A 19,566-nucleotide genomic window follows, 5' to 3' on the forward strand; every position below is an offset into this window, starting at 1 on the left:
GCCCTCTACTTCTGCCACCAGTGTGCTCAGCTCCATAACTGGCACCACGAGCCAGGTTCCGACGGGAATTTCCCTACTTACAACCGAGCCTGCCCAAAACAACACGAACTTGAACAAGGAGTATCGCCATATCATTCTGATCTCAGCAAATTTTCCCTTACTCGGCTCGTAATGAACCGTCATTTCTACGGCGAGAACATGGCCCGGCCCTGGACGAAGCTCTCACCATCAGCAACAACAAAAACTTGTTGTACTGGTCTTGTTACGACGGTATCATCGGGTCAAAGACATGGCAATCGCGCATCATCGACAACAAACTCTACCCCTGTGCGAAGTCACAGCTGTATCGTGACAAGGGGTGTGCTCGCACCTACAGCGCCATCTCTACGATGTCAACCAAAGACCCCGGCTTGTTCATCGGGGTTGTCATCACGTTGAGCACTACAGCGATCCTGTCCGCTTGGCTTTATTCAGGCTCATCCTAGAGCCGCTTAGACGTCCCGATTCTCCTGTCATGTTTTGCCTCCTTCTTGAGCGGAGTCAGGTCGTGCCGGCTCTGCTACACGGATTGCCGTATCGATATGAGCGTCAAGTCCCACGAGAAGACGAAGGAGAGGTGGCTCCCGTCCCCACGCGGCGAACTCGAGGAGATCAGAGGTTGGGTTATTACCATTACTCGATGGCATCTGCTCGGCAGTTGCGGAAGTCCGGATGACCCCAAGTGGTAAAACTTCAACATGTTTTCGGAACAGTGTACCACGGAATTTCGGCAGGATAAGTGAAAAGCCGGGATGGTATAACGCGCTTGGTTGGCTCGCAATGATGGGACTCCGGAGTGTGCTCGGTGTAAGGGGCGCGAAGCAGATGAGGCAAGTTTTGTTGATATACCTTACCGTAACTTCCCGACATTTTCCTCCAAAGAAATGTCAGAATGCTGGAGGTACTACCGTAAGCGCTGGTGAAGTCCGGATGATTTGCCTTACCCGCAAAACAGCCCTGCACAACCCTTGCGAGCCCTTGCAGACAGAGGACCTCTGCTGGGGAGGCAATTCCGAATTTCATGAGCGCTTACGGTATCCCTACCTAGCCTAGACAGGACAAGACTTCTTGAGGCTGTGCCTAGAACGCATGCCGTCGAATTTACCTAGCCAGATACTGGACCTGATGAGCGTTTTGATTAACACCCAATGCAGACGGAAATGTGACTTGGCTCGCAGCCTGGAGATCTCGCCCACGTTGGGGGCATAATGGGAAGTTCCGGCAGCAGCAAGACAAGCATCAGCGCCTGTATTCCAAGGACGTAGTCCACTCTTCGCTGGTTGGATGTGCTTTGTTGACGAATCGAGCTGATCTTCGCCCCGATGTCTCACTCCGTCTCTGCCGCCACAACTTTGCATCACATGCAGCACATGGTTGGCAGCATAAATGGCCTCGAGCCGCGTGACGGGAAGTGGGAGACGGCTTATGCAACTGTCCGTCCTGCTCCTGACATCGTTCCACAACTGTCTCGACCGAGGACCCCTAAGATTTTCAAGGGATTGATGACTCCAGCACCAATTGGAGCAATGTTACTTGAGTACCGAAGGCGCGACCTTTTCCAAAAAGACGTCGTGCTGTATGGTATGAGTCACCGTCCGAAAGCCGCGGTTCGTTGGCGAACTGAAACGGGCTGACCACGTCCTTCTGCCCTGAAGCTACCCTACTGATGCATTGTTCGGGTCCCAGGTGTCTTGTCAGAGGCCAGTAGTTCCTTTAAAAGATGAACAGCAGAGACGACCACGCGGGTTCCAAGATAGCCAGCCGCCGTTCAACCGTGAGTTTGGGTCCATGTTTGGCAGCTTGGATGTGGTTGTCTATGGTGTGCATTAGCACGGATCAACGAAAAGAACGGAGACTGTTAAAGTTCGGTACCCATGTTGTACAATACCAGGTCGTCGATCCGATCACCGACACACACCGCCAACTTGAAGGGCGGCAAGCCTGCGGCAACTCAGAATCGCGGACTTGGGCCGACTCTACCGTCTGTGTCCCCTCGCTGGCAAAGGAGGCAAGGACATTGCCCTGCAACACCTTCTGAAACACTCTTGCCACGCAGCTCTGCTGGAACGCAATGATTCGATGACGTTGTACAATACCAGCCATCGAGATTTTAAGGGACTGCTGAAGCCGGCCCGAATCTGTTGATCCTAGGCCATCAGTCGGGTCCTGAGAGCGGTACGCGGATTGTTTGTAGTTTCTCGAACCCAGACGGCTCGAGCACTGTGCGGCTGCAAGCTGGGAGCCTGGCATACGGTCCTGGCCGGAGCCCTGGGTTCTGGGGTACCTCTTGCAGCTGGTGAACCTCAGATAGGCCCAACCTGCCGGTAAGATGAGGCAAGTCATAGTCCATGGGGCTTCCAGGTTCCCTAGCTCATCAGGGGCCCCGGAGGCCTGATGTCTCAGTCAGCCAAGACGTCGGGAGAACGGGTCCATAATTGTGGTACCAACCACACCGCGAGGTGAGAACACGTCAAGGCGTGCCGTTCATCAGGCCAGGTCGTCCCGGATCGGTGTTTTCAGTAATTACCTGGTAAGGTCGGAACGGGGGATGGAGGTATGCACAGCCCTCTCGAGGAGAACCGTGACGGCAGGGCGTTGAGCCAACCTAAAGGTCCTGCGCCCGATCGGCAACGAATGATTGTGATGAGGGACGCGAGACAAACGGACAACCCGAAAGAGCGGTTTCTTCGCAGACGGGAAGCCGAGGGCGGTGGGTGCGGTATTTGTGTCCAGTGCGGTCCAAAATTCCATACATTGATCGGTTGTTCGATATCCCCACCTGCCACTTTAGGCTCAGACGTTGCCGGGACATTGGCACGGGTCGAGCCCGGTGCGGATAGAGCCCGCTCCGCTGAAACTCTGGGGCCCGTGACGGACCCACTTCAAGTCCCAGCCCGACACCGTCTCAACCGCCAACCAAGAAATACGGGATACAGCTCCGCCTTCTGCTGAGGGTGGGGCTTTGTCAGCAACAAAGTAACTTCAGCGACGTCAGCGTGGACGTTCCACGTCTTTCTTGCGTCTTCATCTGTGGGGGGCGCAGTGTTGTTACCAGCTGCGTGGTCCGCTGCCAGCTTGGCAGCCTGGCGATTTGACCTTTCCAGAACCAGAGCGGCCGCGCCGATCATTCTGGAGATCAATCGACGATCAATTGCCGGCTGGGAAACAGATGAAGGCCGAATCGGCGACCTCACCAGCTCTGCCAACCTCCATTGGATACAAGATGAGGATGTCTCCACCGGCTAGACACAATCGGGATAGGCGCCCTCGAGGCGACTCCAGCGACAGCGAAAGCTTGCGAAGCTACAATTCAGGCCTTGCAGATCGTCAAGACACATGAAGAAGCCCTGTGCCTTGCTTCCAGCTCTCGGCTCAGAGCGCAATTACATCACGACACGGTATGGCCGGGCTGGGCGTGCAGTCGATACACGAGGTCATGGCAGGACGAGCAGTCATAAATTGGGTCAAAGGGACGACAGGTCATCGTCCTTTGGGAAATGGTCCTGTTGAGGTTCTCCCTACCGCTGCGGTGTATGAGTACCTAGCTTGCTTTTATGATGGTTCTCCTCGGCCGAACAATTGGCGTTCTTTTACCGCTCTGCTCCGCCCTTACCTATGCATCTCCAGTCCATCATACGAGGCGGTACGATGCTCAAAGCTACGACTTCATCATTGTGGGTGGTGGCACGGCTGGGCTTGCGCTAGCGGCGCGCTTAACCGAGGATGGGAAAACGACCGTCCTGGTGCTGGAAGCTGGTGGTCCCCCCGACCAGGTGGCTGCGTACAAGGCACCAGGCGCCGACCTGCAGGTGCTGGGCTCGCCGATCGACTGGGCATTCACGACACTGCCGCAGGAAAGTTTGAATGGGAGGCAGTTGGTCTACAACCGTGGCAGGTGTCTGGGTGGCAGTTCAGCCATCAATGGACTCACGTATGGAAGGGGTTCGTCGAGCCTTTACAACTTGTGGGAGACGCTGGGTAATTCAGGCTGGGGATGGGACGAGGTTCTTCCGTACTTCAAGAGGGTGGGTGTGTATCAAAAAGAAGGTGTTGATGGCCCCGCATGGACTAATCACAGTAACTAACAGTCAACAACCTTCTTCCCCCCTCGAGAGGAAGTTGCCCAGCAGGAGTTCGACGCTTCCCTGTATGACCAGGGACCGGTTGCACTCTCTTATTCTCCATACGTCAACGGGACTCCCGGGAGCATCGCGTTTGTTGAATCACTCTCTGCTATCCAGGTGCCGACGTACGTATCTCCCATGTAGTCTGCGAAGCCACAGCAACTAACAAGTGGATAGTGTCCAAGAGCTGAATGGCGGCAACAACGTCGGAGCTAAGCAGGAGCCTCTCACCATAGACGACAAGTACCGCCGAAGCTCAAGTTACGACAGTTACTATATGCTGGCAAAGGACAGGCCGAATCTCCGAGTCTTGCCTTTCTCACCCGTCCAGCAGATCATCCTCCAGGAGGATGCTGGGAACCTTACAGCGATTGGAGTGGTGTACATCGACCACCCTGGAGGACGGACGTTGAATGTCACGGCAACAAAGGAGGTCATCATGAGTGCTGGCTCTATTCAAACTCCCCAGCTGCTCATGTTGTCTGTGAGTTTGTTCCTGGCCACAGCCCGAGCGATGAGCTTTACAATCTAACTGGTGCCAGGGCATCGGCCCGACTGAGACTCTGAACGAGGCAGGGATCAAGGTCTACCTCGCCAACGAAAATGTCGGGCAGAAGTAAGCCCACCTGCACCCAGCACTCGACATGGAACACAACTAACCTTGACCCCGCCCAGCCTCCAAGACCACACCTACTTCAGCATCAACATCGAAGTCGACCCCTCAATCTCCCACTCCTCCCTCTACCGTGACTTCTCCAAACTCCAACAAGCCGAACAAGAATACTGGGAGCCCAAAGGGCCCCTCCGAGCCCCAGTCGGTCTATCCTACGGCTTCGAAAAGGTACCCGCCGACGTTTTGATCTCCCTCAACGCCACAACACTAGCCTCCGAGCGTCCCAACCAAGCGCACATCGAGTACTACTATGAGACAATCTACTATCCCAACATCCCCTCCCCTTATTACCTCCGGCACGAATACAACACCTCCTACGTGAGCCTCACCGCCGGCCTGGTCGCCCCATTGTCTAAGGGCTCCGTCTCAGTCCGCTCGAACAGCCTCTCTGACCCGCCCGATATTGACCTCCAGTACTACACCCACCCAGAAGACCAAGCCGTCGCCGTCCACGCCTTCAAGAACCTCCGCAGAGTCCTAGCCGAGTTTGCCGCTGCGTGCAATTGCACTGTCGGCGCAAACCACGGGGAGGTTAATCCCGGGCCCGACAAGGTGCGGACAGATGAGCAGATAATGGAGTATATCCGAGAGACGGCTGTGACAGTTTGGCATGCGAGCGGGACGTGTGCTATGCTGCCGAGGGAGAAAGGTGGTGTGGTGGATAAGAGGTTGAGGGTTTATGGGGTAGAGGGGTTGAGGATTGTCGACGCGAGCGTGTTTCCTGTCATTCCGGACCAGCATAAGCAGGGCCCTGTTTATATGGTTGCTGAAAAGGCGGCGGATATGATCAAGGATGATTGGAGATTGTGAGGTGTGACGGCGCCTGCCGTTGGAGTGCAGGTGGCGGCACCTGCCCTGGCATTTAACCTCTGCATCGCGAGAACTCTTCCAGCTTCTTTTCCTTTTCTCCTCATCGTGGGATTAGCAGAATAAAGTTAGCAACTGCAGTGCCTACGTGCCTCGCCTCGATGCTACTCCTCTTTCACATGAGGAGTAGTGTCAGACATCTCAGGAATAAATGAATAACTGACAAGCCTATATATATATTGTGAGCCTATTCGGCCTATGGACAGGATTAAGCAAGTAAATAAATGCATAAATCTCAGCGAACATTACGGCAGTTACTATAATTAACAGGCGATGCCTTCAACGATCTTATTATTATTTTCTATAGGCCTTAAATAATAGTAATTTCATTGAATTAGATTAAGTCATAAGAAAGAAAATAGTATTCTATATATAGACTATTATAGATAGGGCTTTTAAATTTTAGTGCGATGGGGCATAGGAGTTGAGCTTGCGTATGCTCTAGTTAGTATGGTTATACGAGAAGCCACACTGTACGCAGAGTGTATAAGAATCAAATGGCATTAAGGTGAGGCACCAGGCACTGCAAATGCCTACTCAATTCTGCTAATCGAAAGCCAAGGAAAGAAAGAGGGAGAGTATATAGGATGTAACGGTCTCAGGTAGTATATTGCAACTAGCTGATGACGACTCTACGAGTACACTGAACTTGGAGAAGAAAAGGAGAGACGACAGACTCTGGTAGCTCGCAAGCATACTTATCCTCGTAGTGTCACAAATGAACCAACGAGAGTCAACAACGGCGGCTTACTTGCAGAAGCCAGTGGGGAACGTAGGACGTTTCGAGCCAATCACTTAGGACCAATCGGAACGAGTCCTAGAGGTGCTCCAGAGAGCTCTCAGGAGCATGAGAGAGCACCAGTGCAAGGCCAATCAGAGGACGCTCTAAGAGGCTCTCGAGAGCACCATAGAGCATTGGCTCTAGGTGGCTCTAGAGAGCACGAGAGAGCAACCAAATGCATCTAGTATATAGTCACTCGTTCTGGAGGACTCTGGGAGTTCTCCAGTAAGCAACTCAAGTGCAAGATTGTCAGTACCCTTGGACATTGCTTGTTGTGAACCCTTTGGCTTCACCGAACCTCACCCCGTTGTCAAATATAACCTTCAGGAGTCCCTTTCAGAAGTTGGGGCTTTGAGATTCGTCACACGTAGGCGCGCTGGTCTGAGCGCGTTGCTAGAAGGTTCGGTGTGCTGTGGGGCGAGTGGGAATAGCCTCATCAGGGGTCTTGGTATTGGCCGAGAGTCGCCGAGGCTCGCACCGGGCCCAGCCCGTTACATAGGATGCGCGTCTGCGATGCGATAAAGATAAGTGGGCGCATAGGCCACCCGATAATCACTCACTGAAGAGAGCATGAGTTTAAGGTGCGCTTTCCGTCACAATCTCCCGTCTCTAAAACGTTCGCCTAAAGCTTTCGTAGCTAGGTGTTGGATTTGGCAGGTGGTCAGGGAGGGGCAGTTCGGTGGTGACTAACGGCTTAGCACCACGGCTCTCAGGATCAGGGGGAGACGGGGTAACGTTCTGAAACGATATAGAGAGCAGTATCAACATCAATTGAGTGGTTATCCATCTTTCGGTGCCCATTTATTACGGTGCGGTAAATTCGTAGCTATTGGCTTTCCAACACTCCTCCGGGAAGGCCACCTGAACTCCTAACTTCCGTTTCTACGTGGTAGCACGAAACAACAGCTACGACTGACACGTTAAAACCGACCGACCATATGTCGCCATAGCCACTATCAACGAAGATGTCAAACTCACCGGCCCTGACGATTGGAAGGCCTAGAATAAGCGATTCAGATATAAGGTAGCGACTAGGGACCTTTGGGGGGTCATTAACCCTAAGAGCTCTTCGGTTGGCGAATTCAAGACCGCACCAATCAAACCAGCTATCAAGGACTACCCAAAGCGCCTTGATCGTGCCGACACGCCTCCCACGTAGAGTATATACGTAGGAAGTGCCACTTCTAGCACTACCATAGGGGAATTATAAGCCCTGACTCTCGGCCCTCTAGTAGAAGAGATCGATAGACGAAACCCACCCTGAAATACCAGCGAGATAACCGCCCTTAGTTGCGAAATATATAAGACCGACCTCTTAGAATACTACTTCGAGTAGCGACTCTATATAGCTGAGCGATAGAACCTCAATAGACTTACTACAGTACATGTGCAAAAGTCTGGAGCACCCCACACCAACTACCGCCAGCCACACGATTTTTGACGTCATGACCAAGATACTTATCCTTCTATAACAGCTTACCAGCTTTATTTCTAGCAATACAGATATATACAGTTTGAAGCCCTAGTTTCAGCCATCAATATTTCATATACCAGCCCCTGGCTTTCTTGACTGCAGCCAATCGCCGGGGCAATAAGTCGACCAGCCTGTCAATCTGAGCCTGGTCAATTAACCACCAACAGTGCTGAAGACATCTAGTAAACTCAGCAACATCCACGTGGTTTTTCTTGAGTAACCAAATATGTGGATATTCCTGCTTCATCCTCCGTTTTAACAGAGCCCACATATGCTCAATAGGTTAAGATCTGGGCTATGAGCAGGCCAGTCTTCAAGGACCTCGATCATGTGATTCAGGAGCCACTCGGTCGAGGATGACGATGTATGAACCCGGGCGTTATCCTGCTGGAAATGCCCGTACCGTCGTAAACTGGAAGAAGGCCCTTTTCCAATGCCCGTTGATAGCTCCAAGAGTTATATCCCCTTTTTTGCGGTGGCTGATAGTCACGTTCCATGACTATAAGGTCAGTCCTCCCCCCTTTCCAGGTTCCTCCCCAGATCATGATCGAGATGGTGCCTTTACCATGACTTTGTATGTTGACGAAGTTCTTATGCAATTTTTGAGAAGGGACCGGAAGACCCAAGCCGTTGGGTTAGTTGTGGGTTAGTAAATTCAGGGGTAAGCTTCAGAGTCACTTACTCGCATCAGCACCTCGAGATTCTCTAACCAAAGACAAGCAAACTTATATCTGGCCATTGCTACAGCCTTTGTCAATGAAATTCTCTCTTGTGCACGCCACTTGCGCATTCGATGATGGCGGAGAACTCGGCGTACGGTCGATCGAGAGATCCGAGTATCAATTGTATTAGTGAGCAGTTGTGTCGTAAGACAGGGCTTCCGCTTTGCAAATTGGATGATGTACCGCTTCTCCCGACGTGTAAGAATCCCTGGCCGGCCAGTTCTAGGCTTGGATTCAAAGGTGGTAGAAGATTCGAAGCGTTGAAGCGACAGTTGGACTGCACGACGGCTGATGGAAAACGCGTTGGCAACAGCCGTCTGACTAGCCCCCGCTGCAACGGCACCAGCAATAGCTGCACGTGCAGCTGGTGATAATTCCTGGCCAGGTTGACGGCCGACCGTCAATTTGGCACCAAGCTCGGCCAAGTTGAACATGGTGGGCTGCAGTTCTGTTGGTTGGAAGGTTGATGATGGGGGGTGTTGTGTCGCGACGCGCGTTTAATTGATGTGGGGTGCTCCAGACCTTTGGACACGTACTGTACGTAGATTCGCTAAACGGTAGCTCCTTAGCTCTACGATACCACCTATAGGGCCGACAGAACTATCGACCGGTGGTATATAGCCCTTAAGGAACGTGCTGGTTTAAACAACGACAAAGAACTTCAGCGGGCTAAAACCCGGTATAACACCGCCATTATACCGTTAACTCGTAGGCCGAAAGATATACTAGGCTGGCTCGCGAACCGGGAAACAGCTCTTCTAGGTGCATGAAAGTCAATCTACCTAGTTCAACTGGCTCCCAGCTCTGGTAGTTATAGCTCAAGACGGCTATCAAGGGTGCTAGATACGAATCCTAGTGCGAATCGTACTATGATAGCAACTAGGAAGCTATTAACAACGACAAGCTTACGCTCCGCAAGCTCGCAAAATACTTTAGCGACCGTATAACTGCCTATATATCGGCTATAGCTTATAAAAGGAGGTCCCAACACCGCTATAAATAGCAGTAGCAATAGAGACTAAAGGAACTGAGAGAACGTGTACTAGCAAACGGACCATGTAGACTTTCACACAGCTATATATAAAAGCCATTATAATACCGAGCACTATACTGATATCGCTAGCACTAGCAAAGTAGTGACTGGAACCTGGTTAGCGGCCCCTAGGCAGCCGGAGATTGCGCTAGGCGCTGCTCCTACGGCCTAGCGGGAATGTATCAACGGGGAAGATATCCGGTTGTTAAGTGTACCTACAGTAACTTCTTAATGCTAGGCCGCTAGAAAGGCATCTTATTACCTAAATCAACCTTTACTACAAGGGTTCCTACCGAGTCTAAAGTTTACCGAAAGAAGTCTTCAGCGACCGAGGACTGTAGTGTCAGGCCGAATTCACTGACGAACTATCCAGGATCCTGGTATCGAGTGAAAGCTAGCTATAGTAGAGTATTCGTAAACCGCTAGGCAGGTCAAGAACCCACCGAATTCAACTCCGAGCTCAGACCCAACAAGCTCAAACTCAGCTCAAACCAAGGCATGCCATGCCATGCAATGCTAGGCTAGGCTATGCTGTGCCATACGAGGCTACATTTGATTGTATATTAACTAGCGCTTATAGCCGTTTGTCAGCTATTTTTAAAATAATTGGCCCTAGGCAATCTCTACCCTCAAGATAGGCCTCCTGCACGGGAGCACTATGTTATTACTATATAAGATTTTATTCGGATTCCTAATGTCAATGCCGTCTTATTAGAGTCACGGACGTAAGAACTCGTAGATTGCGAATGGAAAAAGCGGCTCAATCACGATATGGCATAGGAGACAGCTCGTCGAATCTAAGACTATATGGAACACGCCTGCCATAAAATCGCGAAGGCCTGGGAAAGACAAGCGGCATAAGAGAATCAACATCACCGGGAGCCAGAGTCAACGTAGCGACCAAGCAGTCATTGTTAAATGGTTGGATCTTACTAGCTAGCTAAGCGACAAATTATTACTCCCCGTCACTCAGCAACACTATAAGATCTCAAGGAAGACTACTACAGGGACCTACTGGTTAGATATCCCGGAATCTAGCGAGGATCAGTCGAGTTCACAGCTGATTGGCTACGATGGTACAAAAATAACCCGCTCCCTGGGCAGGCTGCAGGAAACCACCTGGCCAATCCGTCGCTAGAGAGGAAATAGAGGTTGAGAAAATCCTAGCGAGCTATACGCATTACATTTAGCTCTAGTACTAGACCCAATAACGCGGTTGAAATCCCAATGACGAATATTATCATGCTAGTAACTCTGGCAAAACCTTAGCGGCGCTCAAGCAATTCTACAACAACTACTCAGTATAACCTGGACTATCAGTACGGCTAAATGAGTAGTTGTTGCTGCAGCTAAGGACCAGTTTGCGAAGCCTTACCCAGATAATAACCACTAGTAGCTAGGGACCAATGGTTACAGCAATCACGGCGGAAGAAGTAAGACTGCAAGTCGACAATATCCTAGTGTTGAAAAGCCAAAAGCTACAAATTTACCGCATCGTAGTAATTGGGCACCAAAAGATGGGTAACCACTCAATTGATGATAATGCTGCTATCTATGTTGTTCCAGAAGTCACTCCGTCTCCTCCTGATTCTAAGAGTCGTGGTGCCAAGCTATCAGTCACCACCGAACTGCCCTCCCTGACCACCTGCCAAATCCAACACACCCCCACAGCCGAGCCAGCGCGATGTCTACGCTAGGGAGCTGGAATAACCACTGCGAATGCCCTCCACTGCTTCTATCCCTCTTATGCCTCTGCTTCCAAGTTCTCCTTTTCTTCCATTTCCCTACGCTCTACGAGCCTCTCGCTCACATCAACCAAGCCTATCTGCTCCCTGAGACTGACAAACTGCTCCTAAGCAAGTGCCTTCGTTAGGCTATCTGCTATTATCTCTATGCTCTTATATATATGATGTTGATTCTGTCATTCGTATACTCCTGGCGCAACTAGTGGTATAGATGTCCATGTATCTAAGGCTGGTCTTAAGCTTCGCAATCTCCTCTATAACAAGCTGGATAGTCTGCGTATTATCGACTTCGACAACTAGGCGCTACAAGTCTATCGAAATCTTAAGCTCCTTTAATAGGCGTGAAATAAAGAGTCCTTCCTTGGGTGCATATAAGAGAGCAAGTAGCTCTACCTCGGTTGTTAAGGTGGTAACTATATCTTGCTTTATTTGCCCACTAGGCGATGAGGCCTCTAAAGAGTTTATAGCCAATCCTTAACTACCTTTGCGGTCTAGACGTCTGGACCCAACGGAATCAACCCCACAATGGAATTTTGGTACCACCATCGCCACCAGGATAAATGACATCCAGCTCATCCAATTTGCAAGCAATCTACACACAAATCTGATGATTCTACTCTTCTTCGGCCCGGCGAATAGTCTCTAAGCTACACACAATTCTCTCCTCGGCCTCCTCGACTGCGTGGCTGTTCTGGTGCGTCTTCCTCCATTTCTTCGTCGGGGACTTCATCGAATCCTCCTTTGCCTGGGTAATATCCTCGATCCTCGCAAATCTGTCATTGGCATTCCCTTTTTATCTTCTTACGGCCCTGTAGCTCGTAAGCCTCCATTTCTCTCGTCAAGTGGTCAACCTGGGCCTTCAAAGATGCAATCTCAGCGTTCTTAGCATCTAGGGCCTTGCCTGCCTTGGCCAACAGAGTCCTTGTCAGCCGTCCACTAGCTCCCATGCCTTCCCTTACACCTTGCTGGTGTATACGGATGTCCGGGCTCTTTTGAGGTGTCCAAACTCACCCGTAGACTTAGGGGGTAGTGTTTCCGGTCGTGCAGGAAGAGCCTGACTTTCCAGGATTGCCTCGGGGTCTTTAAGCACTTTAGATGGATCCAGCGGCCAAATACCGGTGATTCTAAACCCAGAGATAATTGTTCCTGGCAGACATTCCAAGCCTAGATGCATCCCTATAGCAATAGAGGAACCGTCGCTTGTTCACGGCAGCCGATGCTGTGAAGCTTACTAGGGCCTTGGTAGCTTGCCGGAAGTAGCTCTTCAGAGCTGAGAAGGCACTGCGGTCGAGAGGCTGAGTTTTGTGGGAGGTGTGAGCAGGCAGATAGACCAACTGAACCTTGTTTAGCCAAGCTATGGCCATAAAGTCGCCGGTTGTATGACTGGAATGCTCGTCGAGGACCAGTACCCTCCACTCGTCACTTTGAGGCTTGGTTTATGGCAGATACACCTCTTTTAGCCACTTCAAGGCAACTCGCTATTGCTCCAGCCAGTGAGACTGTAGTCAAACTTCCAATCTGGGAAGTCTACCTCTAGTTCAGCTTTAGCAGGAAACCATTGGCCCTAAAGGGAAGCCCCGATTAAGACTACGGTTGGCGATAATCTTAACCCCTCTGCAATGCCACACTCAAGGACAGTAACCCATGTAGTTGTATCAGAGCTAGTTGTATAAGCCCTGCTTGTAAGGGAACTGCCAATGACTGTGGCGGCCGTAGTTTCGAGCTCCTGTATGCCATGCTCGTCAAGGTTGGCGATATTCGCGGGTACGATGTTCTTATTCGCGGATATGGAACTCCAGCCTCTCATAGAAATCTTGGTTAGCGTCCCATGTAGAGCCTTTCGTACGAGAGTTTCCCAACAGAGCTGATTTCTTAGTTTTGACAGCATCGTGGCGGCGTAGAAAACGGTCGATCCATCTAACATCCAGGGGCTGATGATTACCTCCTTCAGCCAAGATGGCCTGCGCGTAAGCCACCACCTGGCTACGGCTAGGAGCCCTTCCAGACTTTTCTTTATTGACGCACCAGTCGACTACATGCCTCTCTTGCACAGGACTGAGCCGTTGTTCGTGGATTTTGGCTTGTTGTCGAGGGTGGGCGCCATGAAGCCGTCGGTTCAGGGTAGACTGTGGGATGCTGTACTTTTCCGCTGCATCTTTCTGGGAACAAAGGCCTTCTTAAACCTCGACTATAGCCAATTGAATAGGCTCTTCCCGGATTGCGGTCATGTTGAATTTGGCCCAGAAGCGGATGAGTTGTGTTGTGTTGAAGTTAGTCATGTCTGGAATGGTGGTGTGGGGCCGATTCCGTTGCGGGGTCCAGACGTCTAGAGAGTTATCGGCGAAACTAGTATCGCTAGCAATGTACAGAACATCTGCTCTACCGAATCAGAGGGCGAGGGTGCTAGTCCGTTTAAGGTACAGGAGTATCTAGTTAGCGGCCTTCTAGTAGGCAGGTCCAGGGTTGGTTATAAAGCGAGCGAGTCTTGAGATAGCAAAGCAATGTCGAGGCATATAATAACGGTAGTATATAGCAGGGAGCTAACTTTACAGAGGTAGGTAGTAATGTCGCAAGTAATAGCCTCCCTCGCCTTTGAATACCAGAAATTCTTCCTTATTTATAGGTGTGACCCTAAGTTAGTCTTTATGTAGGCGAGTATAGCGATCTTGTCAATATATAACTTCTAAGAGTGCTAGAGTAAGTATTTTAAGCGGTTATATAGAGTCCCTATACCATGGAACTACTAGAGTAGCTCGATGCCATTTAGTTGATAGCAGGAGTATAGCTGAGTTAATGTTCTAAGTACATCCTGGCGCTGGGACTCGCGGAAAGCGATAACAATGTCGTCGATGTAGAAGAAGATGATAACTCCGTTCCTAGTAAATACATAGGGTTCGTAGGGCACTGCCTCATTATTAAGTGCTCTAGATAGCGTTCGTTGCTAGCGAAGTGTCGAGCGACGTAAGCTATATAGAGCGCCTTATTCAGCTTAAGGGTCGTCTGATGCCGCTGGTGCCTTGGTGGTTGGTATATATATAAAGATATCTTCGTCCAGATCTACGTTGACGAATGTATTGACTATACCAAACTGTAACAACTCGAGGTCGAATCGCGTAGTAATCGCTATTACTATCCTGAATAATCTTCCTACTCTGCTGCTCCTTTTAACTGCTGGTCCCCTCTAACTAGCAGCCTAGCTTTCGCCTTAAGAAATCTTCTATACTTGTTGAACTTATGAATGTAAACCTATCTATAACGTACATTATCAGCGAGTGACCCATAACACCGAGTGACCCACTTTCTACGTGACGCGACACCTTTATGCGCAACAACAACTTTCCTCCGCCATCCAAGATGCTCTCTACTTTAAAAGAAGGCCAGATAATTTTGGCCCTCCAAGCTCTTCAAAACGATCAGAATCTAAGCGAACGAGCCGCAGCTAAAGGTCTAGGGAGTCGACCGTAGAACTCTAGCGCGCCGACGCGCCGGCAAGCCTGTACGATGCGATACTACGCCTATTTCGAGAAAGCCTGCGCAACTGGAAGAGGAGGCTATTGTTCGATATATAAATGAGCTCTCTACGCGAGGATTTCTCCCAGGATTAGGTGGTGTGGAAGATATGGCCAACCAACTGCTCCGCGAACGCGACGCGCCTCCTGTCGGCAAGCTCTAGGCGCATCGGTTTGTCTAAGCGCCAACCGCAGCTCTGTACGCGATTCACGCGTAAATACGACTACCAGAGGGCCAAGTGCGAGGATCAAAGGTCATTGGCGAGTGGTTTACGCTCGTATGGAATACTATGGCCAAGTCCGGTATCGTGATTGATGATGTCTATAACTTCGTGATTGATGATGTCTATAACTTGATTGATGATGTCTATAACTTCGTGATTGATGATGTCTATAACTTAGACGAGTCGGGTTTATGATGGGCATCATTTTCGCGGGCAAGGTAGTTACGACCTCTGATGGCCGTGGCAAAGCAAAACTGGCCCAGCCTGGCAATCGCGAATGGGCAACTGTGATCCAGGCAGTCAATGCCCTCGGCTGGGCTATCCCTCCCTCCATCATCTTAGCCGCGCAGTACCACGTCGCTAATTGGTACACCGAGTGCAACCTCCCAGCTGACTGGCGCATCGCAACTACTGACAATGGCTGGACTACCAATGCGGTTGGCCTAGAGTGGATCAAGCACTTCGACTACTATAATCCGTACGGCGCGTCGGACAAAGGGTAAATACCGGTTGTTGATTCTCGACGGCCACGAGAGCCACCACTCGACCGAATTCGAGCTCTACTGCCAGCAGAACAACATCATTACGCTCTCTGCATGCCTCCGCACTCTTCACACAAGCTCCAGCCACTCGATGTCGGCTGCTTTGGACTACTGAAGCAGGCATATGGCCGCTAGATCGAGCACTTAGTTCGCATGCATATTATTCACGTGAGCAAGCTCGAGTTCCTCTGTGCATTCCGAGAGGCCTTCTTCGCCTCTATGACGGAGAAAAAGATACGGGTGGCTTTGCAGGGGCTAGTGCCGTACGATCCTGAGAGGGTGCTTTCCAAACTGGATGTAAAGCTTCGTACGCCAACACCTCTAAACTCACGGGCCGGCACTCCACAACCTTGGGTCTTCCAGACACCACACAACCCCCAGGAAGCCAATGCGCAATCAACACTCACCAAGACTCGCATCGCCAACCATCATAATAGCTCCCAACTTCGATGTTGGATGCTGTGGACCAGCTTACCAAGGGTATAATGGCTGTAATGCACGAGGTGGCTCTTCTTCGCGCAGAGGTCTCTTCGCTCCGCGAGGCCAACGAGGCACTAAACAAGCGCCGGAGAGCCAAAAAGACACGTGTGCGGCTTGGAGGGTCACTTGCTGTGCAGGATGCACACGATCTGTTGGACAGGCGGCTATGTCTGGGGAGGGAGTGCAAGAAATGCAGCCGGATGGTGGTGATGCAGGGGGGGGGGGGGGGCCGTACGAAGGTTCGGTGCTGTGGTGTGTGCGGCATGCCTGGCCATAATGCACGTACCTGCCAGGAGGCTGCAGAATCAACTGATTCAGCTGTTTCCGATGCGATTGTAGTTATTTCCTTATGTTGATGTATTCTAATTGAGCATAGTTGTGAGATGATAGTGGAAAGCGGGTCACCCGGTGATATGGGTCATTCGCTGATAATGTACGTTAATCAAGCACCTTATACCCTCTATTCTATTCGTTATAGCTGGAAATCTCTATCTAGGATTGCATCTCGGCGTAGCTCCAGAGGTGATTAGCCTTAGCCTATGCGAAGAGCTTTCTAAGAGGATGGTCCTAAAGGTCTGAATGTCGATTCGGAGATACTGGTATATCTTTCCGATGGACACGCTTCCCTAAGCGCTATAAACGCTGAGAGTCGGCCTAGTAACCGATCTGCTATACTCAGCCTTAACTATAGTTACCTTCGTACCTATGTAGAAGGCCCTTTTCTATATGTCTATATAGTTCATTCTTGCCTTTCTAGCAGGAACCTCACTGTAAGAGCTCTAGCGTAGAAAGTGCTATTTTGAATGGCTTCTTCTACTTGAGAAGATTCCTACATAGGCAAGCCCTCTATATAGTAGGAGCTATATATATTGGGTATATAGAACGAGGTCCCTAAGAGAGGAGCTAGTTGCTGAATACTCTGAGCTAACTGCTTCTCTAACTGCTGACCTATCTATAAAGTAGCGTGTTGTCCACCCCCTTAGGAGCAGGTACGCGGTTAACCTGCTTATCTAGTTACTCTAAGATACTGAACCCTACCAAGTAATCGTGCTAGCTTATCTCGATCAATCTCTCGGATATTGTTACGAGTTCCTTGAGTACTCTGCTGAGAGTCTCCTGCTTGTTGAACATTGTAACGGCACACAACGTGCAGCCATACCGTTGCGCCATATTCTTAGAAAAGGGTACAAATGATTCAATCCGACAGATTGAATCACTAGCTGCACTATGAAGCTGTAACAACTGGCACCTGTCGCCGGGCGTTGCCGACCCGACCAGCCGTGCCGTTACAATCATTATATCGTAGGTATAGATATCTGACCTGGTTGGTGACTGAATTCCATATCTAGTATATATTGGATGATATGTAACTAACAAGGCAGCTAATCCAGGCCTTTGGATTAAATAAAGCGCTTAAGGTGCTCCTCCTTCAATATCGCCGTAGTTATTATTATATAGAATTTGCACCTATTGGTACGAAGGTTTGTGAGGTTAGGCTTACGGTGCTCGTTGGGTCTTGAAATGAAGATTTCGAAAGGCGTTTTCCACTTGATTCGCCGGCGTGGAGTGCGGTTGAGGAGGTAGATGGCGGCTTTGCTGATTTCCCGCTAAAGCGAGATTAGGAGCTTCAAACTGCTTCTCATTATATTGATCTTTTTCCTTAATTAAACCCCTCAGCGCTCGGCGGCGCTATTGCGAGCTTGCATATATAGCGGCGAGGGCTTGAGTCTGATGCTCCGCTCTTCAATCTACTCCTCAATGCATGGCTTGAGAGTATAGATCTCGTTGTCGGCTTTAAAGTCCTTAACCTTAGTCTTAAACTGGCATTCCATTATACCGAGGAAACTGGTGAGCCCGGCGATAATAGATTCGGTTGTATAGTCCTATAGGTAGTAGTCATATATATACCTTGATATATGGTCGTTGAGTAGCATTAAAGAGCTGTAGCATACTAGGCCTCAAAGTCATAGAAATCAAAGGCGATTTTCTTACCTGGCTTAAAGCTATTAAGATTACGGGTAGCGCGCTGAATTTAGCGCTTTATCTTCGCTTATATATAGGAATCGCACTGTATAGTCGTTGGTCCTTTAATTATAATGCCTTCTAGACTATCAACGAGGTATTCCAGGGCCTTAGGTCCTAGGTGGCTGAGGCGCAGATACTAACGCAATGCCTCTACCTTATAAAGGCCGTGCTTGGTCTATAAGTTGAAGCGGTTACGGCGAGTAAAAGAATATAGCGCGGTTATAGTCGTTAGGGATATAGTCCAAGATGAACTGGCTACAACGCTCCTCCGATATACTAAGCGTGGTGCCGTCTACGCGCCTGAGAACAGTAGTCTAAGGACGAGTATCCTACCAAATGCCTCTTAAATATAACGGGCGTGGCGAAACTTGGTTTATACTGATCTCAGGAATAAACGCTACGTTGTCGAGGTAGAGAAGGAGCTTACCGCTAATTACGTTTCGGAGGTAGATGTCAATCACGCTATATCCTTTAATAGTAAGCTCTCTATTGCCTATAAATATCTTGTCGCCTGCTCTCGCAGTGCGAAAATTGTTGAAGCGACTAATCTAGTTAAAATATATAGATTATAGAGCTAGAGTCGAGGATAGCCGAATAATTCAGTGAGTATTTTTGCTGGAAATCCTAGCAAAGCAGGCACTAACTTATATAGTAGAGCCGGCTTAGTTTTTGCCATTTACCTACTAACCTAACCTCCTTAGTTAGTACTAGTATAACCTCTCTCTCAACATATTTGTAGAGGGCGTCGACCTATTTATATAGTTATAGATCCTTTTCCAGCTCCTTTTTGCAAGGAGCTCTTTATAGTAAGCTGGTGGGTAATAGGAAGGTCGGAGTTCTGGAAATAGAGCCTAACAATCTAAGAGAGGATAGAGGCCGTCCGTCTAGGCCGGTCAGCCAGACTCTGCTCCGCTAGTATATTTGCGTTTCTAGCTGTGGTTATAGGTACCTTGGGCGCTTGGGCTACGACTATGCGAGTAGCTTGAGCGCTAATGACGTAGCTCCGGGGAGTATATACGAATATATGGTTCTCGATGCCTAGAGTTTCGTTCCTCCTCTCGTTGCTCAGTGTATACTTGGAGTACACCCTTGGCAATAGAGCCCGGGTGATTATTAGTATCCTTATATAACGTACTTGCATAACGAGTGGCGCAGCATAACGAGTGGCGCACTTTCTTCCTCCAACAACCACCTAACTTCATCACGAAATTTCTTCCACAACACAACATGGAATCTCTTCCAAAAGAAAGTCGTATGATCCTTGCGCTCGAAGCTCTTAAAAATGACCCTAATCTTTCCGTACGAAAAGCTGCTACAATCTACGAGAT

At 49.8% G+C, this 19,566-nt stretch overlaps 4 protein-coding genes across 4 annotated transcripts; 1 reads left to right on the top strand and 3 right to left on the bottom strand.

The window, feature by feature from the left end:
- Nucleotides 1–1,712: 1,712 nt before the first annotated feature.
- On the bottom strand, nt 1,713–2,680 carry N657DRAFT_109474 (uncharacterized protein). The gene is made up of 3 exons (XM_062785773.1): nt 2,488–2,680; nt 1,923–2,430; nt 1,713–1,853 (listed from the first exon to the last, which is right to left on the bottom strand). The coding sequence occupies exons 2-3, from the start codon at nt 2,380–2,382 to the stop codon at nt 1,753–1,755; spliced, it is 561 nt and encodes a 186-aa protein (XP_062645321.1). The 5' UTR covers nt 2,383–2,430; nt 2,488–2,680; the 3' UTR covers nt 1,713–1,752.
- Nucleotides 2,681–3,596: 916 nt separating this feature from the next.
- On the top strand, nt 3,597–5,942 carry N657DRAFT_692084 (GMC oxidoreductase; the record flags this gene model as incomplete). The annotated part of the gene is made up of 5 exons (XM_062797144.1): nt 3,597–4,064; nt 4,128–4,288; nt 4,341–4,647; nt 4,706–4,779; nt 4,839–5,942. 5 exons carry the CDS (start codon nt 3,597–3,599, stop codon nt 5,644–5,646), a joined length of 1,818 nt encoding a protein of 605 aa, XP_062645322.1. The 3' UTR covers nt 5,647–5,942.
- A 1,049-nt stretch (nt 5,943–6,991) lies between these two features.
- N657DRAFT_647718 (uncharacterized protein) lies at nt 6,992–7,269 on the bottom strand. The gene is made up of 2 exons (XM_062793374.1): nt 7,122–7,269; nt 6,992–7,065 (listed from the first exon to the last, which is right to left on the bottom strand). The coding sequence occupies exons 1-2, from the start codon at nt 7,250–7,252 to the stop codon at nt 7,041–7,043; spliced, it is 156 nt and encodes a 51-aa protein (XP_062645323.1). The 5' UTR covers nt 7,253–7,269; the 3' UTR covers nt 6,992–7,040.
- Nucleotides 7,270–18,567: 11,298 nt separating this feature from the next.
- Nucleotides 18,568–18,786, bottom strand: N657DRAFT_577199 (uncharacterized protein; the record flags this gene model as incomplete). The annotated part of the gene is made up of 1 exon (XM_062789235.1): nt 18,568–18,786. A coding segment is annotated over one exon (219 nt), but the record flags the coding sequence as incomplete, so codon positions are not given.
- Nucleotides 18,787–19,566: the final 780 nt, after the last annotated feature.

Source organism: Parathielavia appendiculata (assembly GCF_033297405.1).
Source record: "Parathielavia appendiculata strain CBS 731.68 unplaced genomic scaffold N657scaffold_11, whole genome shotgun sequence".
In the NCBI taxonomy this organism is placed as follows: domain Eukaryota; kingdom Fungi; phylum Ascomycota; class Sordariomycetes; order Sordariales; family Chaetomiaceae; genus Parathielavia; species Parathielavia appendiculata.